Consider the following 11,734-nt stretch of genomic DNA (forward strand, 5'->3'; position numbering starts at 1 on the left):
CCCCTGAAAGTTTTAAAGGGTATTTTGGTAATTATATTTTATCAAAAAATTATTTTTAATATTTTTTATAGGCATGCCCCAATGAGAAGATGACACGTACCAAATTTCATATTCACAAAATAATTTATAAAAAAAACTAAAAATAAAATACATTGAAATGTCGAATCTAAGATCAAACGGTGAGTGGCTCTCTTGATCAAAATTGGATGATTGGATGGTAAGGGGAGGATAGAACTTCTATGTTGTAGGGGAAACATAGAAACCTTTCCCTAATTTAAAAACAATTGGAACTAACAGTCCACATGTTTTCTTAATAGAATTACTATTTCTAATTTTCAAAATTTATTTATTTTTTTACATGATCTCCAGGTTAGAGATTACATATCCCTAAAAATTAAGTCAAAAAATCCATCTCAAAAATATTTTTTTTAAAGGTGATTCATTTCTACATTGACTCATACAAACCATGTCCTATAGTAAAAGTGATTTAGGCAAGGTTTAAAAAAACGTCGAGTCGAGCCAGACTCGCCCGATTCGACTCGGGAATCGCCACAGAACGAGCCCGTTCCCGTCCAGTTCGACTCCAGAATTGCCACAGAACGAGCCAGTTTCCCTCCGGTTCGACTCGAGAATCGCCACAGGACGAGCCGGATCGCCACAAAACGAGCCGGTCTAGAGAGAACCGCGCGGTCTTAAACTAAACGCGGACACGTGCGACAAAATCACGTGCCACATATCACGTGTGAGGTTGCCCTAATGTTTTCGCACGCATGTCTTATTCATATTACATAGGTATTTATATAGCAAAGTTGAATACTCATCCTTCGATGTGGGATAATTCCCAAACATCATTAAATAAAAATAGAATATAAATATATTATATTAATCAGCAACTTATAATCACATGCGGCGAGGCGGGGTGATGATTATGACCTCTGCTATTTCTTTTGATGTCCTAAGGTCGAATCCCCTTGGGTGTTACATTTTTGTTGTATATAGTGGTATACATATTTTTATAAATAATATAAAAGGCATAAAAAAATGGAAAATAAAAAAGTTAGGTATAAATATTTTTGTAAATAATATATAAGGCATAAAAAAATAGAAAATAAAAAAGTTAATTTTTTGTATAGCAGTTAATTTTTGTTGTATATAGTGGTATAATTATTTTAGTAAATAATATGAAAGGCATAAAAAAATAAAAAATAAAATCATGTAACGTACGTATTTTATTAATTTTTACATTGATAACCAAATCCTTTATTTTATTTATTAATTTTTACATTATAAATCATGTAATGTACTATTTTTCTTACAGTTGTTAACAATACATTTTAAATTAGATAATATTATAAATTATTTTTAATTTGTTATTATTTGTCTAATAAAATAATTATAAAATATAAATTAATAATTATAATTTCAGTAAATAATATTATAATTAGTTAGGTTGTAATAATTTTGGATTATAGTTAGTTAGGCTAATAATTTGGGTTTTGTTAGCAGATTAGGGTTTTTCGTCAAAACGAGATTGTAATGGCCATTCTTTTATTGATTTAGTCTACTTTTTATAATAGCCCATGTATAATTATATATTTTATCCATGATAATTCTATGATTTTTCTTTTATGCGATGCAAATTTAATGGTTAACATAAATTTATACAGGAAAGAGAATCTCAATATTTACAAATTGATGAAAAAAATGAAAGTTAATAATATAGTACCTTTATTTCTTATTGGATTCCTAAAAGATAATATTTATAACCATTTTTAATAATTTTTTTGGAATTTTTTTAAAGCTTAATACGACCGATTCAGTCGATTCTCGATTCGGATCGTCGATTCGAATAAGTTTGTTAGATGCCCGATCTGATTCATCGATCCGCTTTTTAAACCACTGGATTTAGGAATAGTACTTGGTTCATCACACATCAGGTGTCACCATCCACATATTACAAGGTATGGAGTGAGTATGAATAGAGATCCATTCTGCTCATCAGCCTCTTTGACTCTGACTAGGAGGTATTATTCTCTTCTTCCATGTAAGCATACTATATTCATGGAAGGAGAAAAGCATACCTTTTAACAAAGGGGACAATAAATACATTTGAGTCGTGAAAGCATATGGAAGGCTTGTGCGACGGTTACGCGAGAGCATACTATACAATAACTCCTTTGGGTATGGGATTGTATATTACACAATAACTCTCTTTGCATACTTTTTCTTGAAAATAGTTTTCTAGTGACCTTAAAATGGGATCCAAAATTCAGATGAAGTAAGTTATGATAACTAGGGCATTTGATCAAGGGAGTAAATGGATATTTTACTCCTGTGGGAGCACACAGTGTAGGAAAATTAAGAGCACACATCCATCCAAATTTTTCCCACTAATGTTGTATCATACATGATTCCATTCAATCGGTAGGGGTGGCAACAGCTCGGGTCTGGATCCGGCTAGACCTGAAAAAAATTGTATAGGACCCAGACACGATCAGACTCGACCTAAAAATTAAAAAATATATATAAACATATTTCATATATTAGGACCCAAAAAATATTACTGGATCCAAACCCCGACCTAGACCCAAAACAGTGTTCGGATCTAAGATTTGAACGCGGACCCAACCCGTCGGGTACCGGGTCGGGTCCGAGTTGGGATCCATTGCCTCCCCTAAATTTCAATGACCAAAATTAATATTCTAAAACCAACCAAATAAAGCACATAGAAATTTAAGATGAATCCAATACCCTGTTTAGAACCAACCAAATAAAGCACACAGAAATTCAAGACCAATGCAATCCCTCAAATACAACAATAAAAAGCAACCAAGTGGCCAACTGATTAAGTTTCCATGTTTCGTGTCGCCGCACTAACTAAAACCCTAGGATCATTATGCCACGTTGCTCCAGTCACGAGGCTCGTTTATTTGGCCACAAATAGCTGTGATGCTACTTATAAAAAAAAAAAAGGAATAAAATAATAATTTTTTTGAGTAGATTAGAAAATAAACATTGTAGCAAAATAGTAATGGCTTTTGTCGTAAGATTTTATTATGTTGTAGGAGCATATTGTTCATTTGCTCTGTCAAGCTCCAAATTTTGGGGGGTGCAATCCCTACGACACGGCAATTAACTGCAAAAATGAATAAATAAATAAATAAATTACACTTTGTACGACTCTAAAACAAATACTGTTTCAATCAGTATTAAACTAGTGAGGCGTTGGGCTAGTCAAAATTGATCAGACCAACTATTAAACTGGTGAGGCGTTAGTCTAGTCAAAATTGGTTCAACTATTTGTCAAATCGATAGGATTGGATTATAGAAAAATGAAAGAAAATAGATATAGTGGTTAAAAAATATACAATATATATAAAAGAATTGTATACAATGAGACCATTTACTTTTTTGTACAAGGAGGTCACAATTACTTACAACCATCCGATATGAAATCTGATAGCTTGAGTGTGTCACAAAGTTTAAAAAAATTTCTTTTGAACTTTAAGTTTGGTCAATGAAATAAATGCAATCACCCAATTTCACATCCAACGGTCAAGATTAATTGTGACCACCTTGTGCCAAAGATAAAATGGTCTCATCATATACTTTCTTATATTTAATTTTTTTGCCTTTTTACATGTAAATGGTTGAATAAGTCAAAACTAGTTGGTCAAACCGATTTAAACCAGTCAAACATTGATTTTGATCGATTTTTAACCAAATTTGTTTTCCACCGGCCAAGGCACCGGTTGACAATCCGCCCCGTTGGACCACTAGTTCAGCCCGATCTTGATTTCTATAGTCCCAATTTTGAGTAGACCGTCTTAAAAGTGAGCTCAAAATCAAATTTTTTTTTTTTTTTTTAAAAGAATGACATGATGGTTGTTCAACGAATTCAAAATTTTCCTACGAGCGATCCACGCCTTAGGATGTAATGTACAGTGTTCTTGAACCTTTGACCATTTACAGGAAGCATTGGCCATCAGAAGAGAGAGCGGCCTCAACTCTTTTTAGGGCTCGATAGGGTTGCCAAAACTTTAGAGGTCACACTCTCCATCTTTATTTCTTTTGTCTAGAACCGAACACTGAAAGGAACAACAAACACCATGGATTAAAGTATGCCTAGAAAGTAAGCCAATGGGAGAATAAACAATGGTTTGGTCTGATTGATTTTGGACCCTGGACTAGAAAGCACACCTACTTGCTGGTTCGTTCAAGGAGCGGTTATCCAAATAGCAACGATGCGCCAAAGTATTGAAAATTAGGCTACTTTTTTTTCTAAAAGGTTATATATATAAAGGGAAAGCTTTTTATGTTCCCCTGCAATATCGAAGTTCTACGTTCCCTTATCCAACCGTCCATTCCCTTATCCAACCTTCCATTTTTAATGGAGGGTTAAGATTGTTTCAATCACAATGTCACGTCTCTATATTGTTTTATTTTTAATTTTTTTTCTATAAACTTTTTTGACACCAAATTTTGGACGTCCATTTTTATATTAAACTTGCACTAACAAAAAATATTAAAAAAATATTTTCAATAAAATAAAATGACCTAAATACCCCTTAAAGATTTAAAGGGTATTTTGGTCATTATTTTTATCAAAAAATTATTGTTAATATTTTTTATAGATGTGCTCCAATGAGAAGATGTCACGTACTAAATTTCATATTCAGAAAAATTGTATTAAAAAAACTAAAAACAAAATACTTTGAGACGTCGGATCTAAGATCAAACGATGAGTGGCTCTCTTGATAAAAAATGGATGGCTGGATGGTAAAGGGAACATAGAACTTCTATAGTATAGGGGGAACATAGAAAGCTTTCCCATATATAAATATAGGAAAATTATGCGTTGGGGAACGCATTTCTACATTTGTGTCACGAGTTATAAAGTATATATTTTAAAGACAGGTAAATGGGTTGTCCGTCAAAAAATAGATGAAACTAACTGTTCCATTTTTTTTAATAGAGTTATTATTTTTAGCATTTAAAATTTACATGTTTTTTCATATTCATGATTTCCATGTTAGATATTATATATCTTTAAAAATTGGGTAAAAAAATCTATCTCAAAAAATAGATTTTAGGAAGACTCATTTCTGCATAGACTCATAGAAACCATGTCCATATATGTGTATGTGTATGTGCATGTGTGTGCGCGGGCGCACTCGTGTATGTGTGTGTATCATTTGATTGGGCACAAAATCCTAAATAAATTTTTTTGAATATTGTGATACACTTCAATTTATTGGATTTTATATCTAATAGCTATAAATGATTATGACCTCGTATCAAAAGTAAATGATCTCATAGTATAACAATGGCAATTTTTGAAACACACACACGGATATATATAAGGAGGTCGAGGTTGGCCCAAACTTCTTGGTTTGCTTCAGAAAATGACTAATTGCAGCCTTATTTCAATTTTGACATCCATTGTAAATCTTATTTCAATTTTGACATCCATTGTAAATTATTGTGGACTATAATATAGAGAAAGCATAGAATGAAACTATTTACCTTTGGTACAAGGTGGTTATATTAACCTTGACCATTGGATGTGAAATTGGATGGCTAAAATTATTATATTAACCGAGCTTAACCTTCAAAAGAATTTTTTTCGAACTTTGTAACACTTCCAAGCTATCCAATTTCACATCAAATAATTGTAAGTAATTGTGACCACCTTGTATCAAATGCAAATGCAAATGGTCTCTATATTCATCGTGTTTATGACATTAATTGTGCATATTTGGATTCATGCTTATAGAAAATTAATATCATAACAAACAATACATTAATTTGATATTTTAAAGTGCTGGTAATTAATAAAAAAGACAAATACGATAATACCCTAATAAATAAGGGTGCGGTTTGTATAGAGCCTAGGCTCTAAACAATCAAATTAGAACCTACCTTCAAATAGTGTTGATAAATGTAGTTTCAATACTAGAAATCTTTGTGATAGCCTTTAAATATATTTTTATCTTTATTTATAAAATTTAAATATTAAAAAATAGTGTAGATCGAGCAGATCAATGAAATCTTGAAAATTAATGGTCCAAAATGCATTACAAATACATTATTTCAAAAACTTGAAATCCATTTATTTCTCATGCCCATGCATATTGATGTCGAGATGATCAATTTGAGGATATTTGAGCATCAAAACAACCTTTTCTAGTAAACTTTTTGAGGTAGGCTTTGATTTTATTATTTAGAGCCTCGGCCTATATAAACTTTTCCCAATAAAAAATCCTCATAGTAAATTGCATCATTTCCTCAAAATATATAAATTAGAAGCCAAAATCATATTCCTTTTAAAATTAATCAAACTTTGTGGGAAATCCTGTTGGATAGTTAGTATCTCTCTCCCAAATCCAAATTCACCAAAATTATTTAATTATCTTCACAAATTCTTATTTTTTTATTGTGATTATGCCAGCATTTGACACTGGTTGTTAAGTATTAACCGTAATGCCTTGACTCCATGCTTAAGACCCAAACTTGGTTTACTAACCCAATATTATAATGTTTTCTAATTGGCATTTTGTAGCATCTATCTTTACTTAGAAAACAAAAAGTAAGGTGTGAAAACAAACATTGCAATTCATAAAAATCACAAATTATAGGGGCCAATATGCTAGGACATAATCTAACTGGGCCACGTGTCCAAATGGGCATTGTTGAATGGTCATGGACCATGAGAAGGCTTTATGAAAGCTAGGTCAACCTACTTCCAATACCTTTGTCCCAAAGTGGAAATCTTACCAGCTCCACTACCTAAACCCAAGTGTATGAAAGCAACTCAATGTTCTATTAATTGAAGGGGCTAATTTCAAAGGAATTTGATTTTATGTACTGTAGTAGAGTTTGAAAGCAACTCAAAAGCTTTGTCATACCAAGGCTAAAAAGAAAAAGAAATCAACCGAGTGACATAGGAAAAGTATTTGATGAGTCAGCGGTCTCATCTCAATTTTAATTTTTGAAGTTGAAACTAATAGAAAAAAAATTTAAAAATTTTAATTTTTGGAAAAGCCACAATAGAAATATTTTTCTTTTTTTTAGAAGTAAATGTAACATGATATTGATATCTCGGGTTCATATAGATATACATCATTACGGATATATGATATATATCTTTTGATTAGGTATCTACTTGGTTATCAAATTAGTTTGTTGATGGAGGTAAATAGTAAGAGGCCTTCGCACCAAACTAACTTGATAATAAAATAATTTTGACTTGGTCTCTTATTATCTCTTAGATACCTAATATTTTCAAGAGATATATACCATATATCCATAATGATGGATATCTATATGAATCCGAGATATTCATATCCCCTCAAACTCAAGATGCTTTGACACAAAGTAGTTGGAATTTAAACAATACTAAGTTTATCTTCTAGATACCTAATCTTATCAAGAGATATGTACCATACATCTATAATGATGTATATCTATATGAACCCGAGATATCCATATCTTAACCTAGCAAGATAAGAAAGTGTATATTGCACCTAATAAGATAGGGATATGTATATTATACTATTATATCACCATTATATATACAATGAAAGAATCCACACAAGTAAGTGCAGGTTCAAAAGTTCTATTATCTCTCTAAAATTCTTTAGAAACACTTCTCAAATCACTACAAATCTAATTCTACCTTTGAGGCACTAATTTGGAGCTCTGTATACATGTAGATCTGTTGATCTTTGAAGAATTAAAACGAATAGTCTAAATTAACATGCAACATAGATGAATTTTAATGCTCAAAACAATTTTATTTTATTTTTTTCGAGATTCACAATTGTGGTATGTTAGATGATATACCTCTTAGAATTTGGATCTAATTTTTTTTCCCTAAGGTGGAATTAAGATAGAATTGGGAGGTGAGTCTCATGGCATCTAAACCCTATCCGTTAACATAAAGTAGTATTTTTTTTTTCCGTATAATTCCGTGGTAGGAATCGAATTTGAGATAAAAGTGATATTTTTTTTTACTTTTTGCTTTTTTCCACACTAATCAAACCTACACCGTCCATTTCTTCTTTTTACTTTTTTCATTAAGTAAGAAACGCGTGTAATAGTTAACACTGTTTCCCTCTAGGGGGATAGTAATCAAACCTACACCGTCCATTTCTTCTTTTTACTTTTTTCATTCAGTAAAAAACGCGTGTAATAGTTAACACTGTTACCCTCTAGGGGGATAGAGTAGCCATCATCAACTTGTCGGTCTCCTTACCCTCCTTGGAATCATTCCACATAGAACAACTAAAGTATTTTACATCATTTCATCAATGATTTAAATATTGTTTTTTTTATCTTGGTCGGACTTTATCAGAAGGCGGGTGATTTTGGCCTAAAAAATAATCATAGAACAAAAATCATAGAATCGTCCTAGTCTCTTGGTTTTTTAATTATTTAATTATTTTTTGTCAAATATAACACTGTCTAACTCGGAATCGCCAGAGTCAAAAGGAGAAATAAAAATGGAACCTTGGCCTAATTGAATATCGATTCGGATTTTTGAAAAATTGATGTATATTAGTGAAACTTTAATTTACCGTTTGAATCTATAAAAGAAGCATAAACCCACTAATTTTCACCAATGTTCAAGAGAGCTGACTGCCTATATTAACACAGTCCCAATCCACAGTTGGATGGGAGAGTGAGATGATTTCTTTTGTAGAGTTATTGAACAATGCATCCACACAAAGGACGGTTGAAATTATAAAAATTTGGGTACCACTTAATCAATGACCATCAAATATGATAAAGGAAAAGTATATAATGAGATCATTTATCTTTGGTACAAAGTGGTCACAATTAATCCTGACCATTGGATGTGAAATTGGGTTGTTGCATTTATTCTATTAACCAAGTTCAAAGTGCAAAATAATTTTTCTCAAACGTTGAAGCACATTCAAGCTATCAGATTTCACATCGGATGGCTATAAATAATTGCGACCTCCTTGTATTAAAGGTAAATAGTCTCATTGTATACAGTCTCTATAAAAATAATAACTTTTCTACATACATTGTTTGCTAAAGTCCTCAAAGTAGAGGTACCAGCATCATCGCATTTGTAGAGCATAAATTGTTTGTCAACCAGGCCGGGTTACCCAGAATTGGCTAGATTACCAAGAATTGGTCTCTAGCTGGTCTAGTTTTGGCCGGTTCTCGTGGTCAAGTTCCAAAGTGTTGAAAAAAATTCCAAAAAACAAAAACATCTAAAAGAATTATAAACTTATTAGTATTGTGTTTTCTGATGTTTTCTATTATTACTGAAACATGTGAAAATTGAAGGGAGAAGGAACATAAAAAGAAAGATTTTATACAACAAGAGTCATAAAAAAGCATCATAAATTCCTAAATTACAGCCTCTGCTTACACCACCGAAAGGTAGCTCCTAATGCTTTCAAAGGAAAACAAAAAAACAACCACATGCCTTGGCGTCTATTTTCCTAGTATCCTAGTTGTAGTACCACATGAAGTCCACAAGAAGTCGACTTTATACACATTTTGCTCAAAATTTGCAAGAGTTGTGTATGGAATCCCCCTTCCGGCGCCTCAAAATTGTTGAACACTCTCACTTATTTTTTACCATAGAAAAAGGACTCGAATATTTCCAACTCTAAATTCACATTATGGAACAACTATTGGCGTTCTCATCACTAAAATAATCACCCACATCTTCATGCACAACCTGTGTATACGAGGCAGAAGAGGGTCCATAGTACCTGTCCCTATCGTATGCGTATGCAGGACCTGCGTAGCCTGTATAATACGCCGTAGGCTGTGTTGCGGCATAGTGTGTGTGGTACATGACCTGGGGAGCGGGGGTGGTGTGCGGCAATCCATATGGTGTGGGGGTGGTGTATGGTGGTCCATACACATCCCTCCCGTAGTACACAACCGGGGGTGGTGGCGGTTGTGGATAGTAATTCTCGACTCTGTACGAAACAGGCGGCGGCATAACGGCCGGTACATCATGACCGAAGTTGTTTCCGGCCGCAGGAGGATCGGGATTGCCACTATTAGAAGAAGAATTTTCACTTGTGCCCTCAGCATGATCGCCATCTTTTTGGCTCTTTTTATTGGCCTTTTTGCTAGGGCTTTCCTCTATTGCTTGCTCAGTGAACTCGTTTTTATCTTCCTTCACAGTTTTCTTCTCTTCTTTGTTGTTGCCTTCATTGCCTGATTTCTTTGCAGGGGCAGTGTTGTCTTTTGCCTTTTCTTTGCCATTTTCTTCTGCTTTTTGTTCCTTTTTCTCTTCCTTGGCAGGCTTCTTTCCTTGCCATAACTCTGCTTTTTTCCCATTTCTTACGAGCTTTTTAACAAGAGTATCAGGGTTCACACTGCCAAGAACCTCCACTGAAACTTTGTGGAGGTTTGGATCCACAGTTGTTCTATAAACACCTGTAAAATAAAGAAAAAAAAATTGTAAAAACCAAGTGGTCCGAAACTTGACGAGCCGACTCAAACTCGCTTCAGTTACTCAAACTAAAAAAAAAGTTCAAACTCGTTCCGAGCCGGGTTTTTCAACATTGGAGAAAAATGTAAACACTGGTTTTAAAATCTTTGCAAATGAAGAGACTAGTCACTTTAAAAATGCAAGTTATGGGTTGTAAAGAAGAGGTTTTGTAATCATGGCTAGAAAGAGAAAGGGACTCTAAACAGAGAAATTGAAATGGTGGTTTAGTGAGAGAGAGGTTATACCTTCAATTGTGGATAACAGTTTCTTTACTTTCTTGTTGCAACCTTCACAGTGGATGAAGACTTTCAACTCAACTATCTGCAAAAACAAAAGATAGAGTTTAACCGCTGTGCCTGAGAGAGAGAGAGAGAGAGAGAGAGAGAGAGAGAGAGAGAGAGAGAGAGAGAGAGAGAGAGAGAGAGAGACCTTAGGTTTGAAGTCTTCTCCACCTGCCATCACCCCTGGCTTCTTATTGTGATTCTAATTCAAGTCCTGAAAGATGGCTAATTGGAACCAAATTCTCCCTGTGAAAACCAAGGAAAAAGAGCATGCAAAATAAACTACATGAAATTGAAGAGAGAGAGAGAGACCATTGGAAGTTAGAGAGAGAGAAGAAAGAGAATGAGGTAATGAGTGCTGCAAAGAGAGAGAGAAAATGAACTGAAGGATGAGAGAGAAAATGAAGTAAGGAAAGTGAAGCTTGGTATGGAGTACAGAGAGTTCAGGGGGTTTATATACCCAGTTGCTTTGAGGTGGGTCCCACCTCTATGTTCCCCACCGCTGTCAATGCAGCAATTCTTTTCACAAAATTCTGGTAATACCGTCCCCTGCCCATTCTCTATGCAGGGTACTTTCTCGTTTTAATATAGGAAAATGTTTATATAGAGCCGAGGCTCTAAACAATCGAATTAGAGCCCACCTCAAAAATTTCACTACAAGAGGTTGTTTTGATGCTCAAGTATCCTCAAATTGATCATCTCGCCATCAAGATGCATGGACATGTGAAAAAATAGCCTAAAGTTTTTATACTCCCGCGGGGACATAGCTTACATTCACTGCCTTGGTTAAAAGTTAGTGGAAGAGTATGTTTAGCACTGCCTTGGTTAAAAGTTAGTGGAAGAGTATGTTTAGCACCTAAAATTGGGATGTAACAACCTAGAAAAATAAAAAATAAAAAATAAAAAAACATAACATAGACACCCTGCACAGACTCGAAAAAATAATATCTTAAGATTGAGATCT

The 11,734-nt window shown here is 33.6% G+C and overlaps 1 protein-coding gene across 1 annotated transcript; it reads right to left on the reverse strand.

Annotated features, from left to right (window-relative positions):
* Positions 1-9,328: 9,328 nt before the first annotated feature.
* LOC18434584 (uncharacterized) lies at positions 9,329-11,295 on the reverse strand. The gene is made up of 3 exons (XM_011625256.3): positions 10,919-11,295; positions 10,735-10,810; positions 9,329-10,434 (listed from the first exon to the last, which is right to left on the reverse strand). Exons 1-3 carry the CDS (start codon positions 10,946-10,948, stop codon positions 9,656-9,658), a joined length of 885 nt encoding a protein of 294 aa, XP_011623558.2. The 5' UTR covers positions 10,949-11,295; the 3' UTR covers positions 9,329-9,655.
* Positions 11,296-11,734: the final 439 nt, after the last annotated feature.

This window comes from Amborella trichopoda, chromosome 6, assembly GCF_054954075.1.
Source record: "Amborella trichopoda isolate Santa Cruz 75 chromosome 6, AtrichopodaSantaCruz75HAP2 v2.0, whole genome shotgun sequence".
Classification (NCBI taxonomy): Eukaryota; Viridiplantae; Streptophyta; class Magnoliopsida; order Amborellales; family Amborellaceae; genus Amborella; species Amborella trichopoda.

What these genes read in the sequence shown, in the direction of transcription:
- LOC18434584 (XM_011625256.3), bottom strand. Translation starts at nt 10,948, where the DNA reads ATGGCAGGTGGAGAAGACTTCAAACCTAAG. An exon ending in GAGAAGACTTCAAACCTAAG is followed by an intron (nt 10,811 to 10,918) that starts GTCTCTCTCTCT and finishes TTGTTTTTGCAG; the next exon opens with ATAGTTGAGTTGAAAGTCTT. An exon ending in ACTGTTATCCACAATTGAAG is followed by an intron (nt 10,435 to 10,734) that starts GTATAACCTCTC and finishes TTTATTTTACAG; the next exon opens with GTGTTTATAGAACAACTGTG.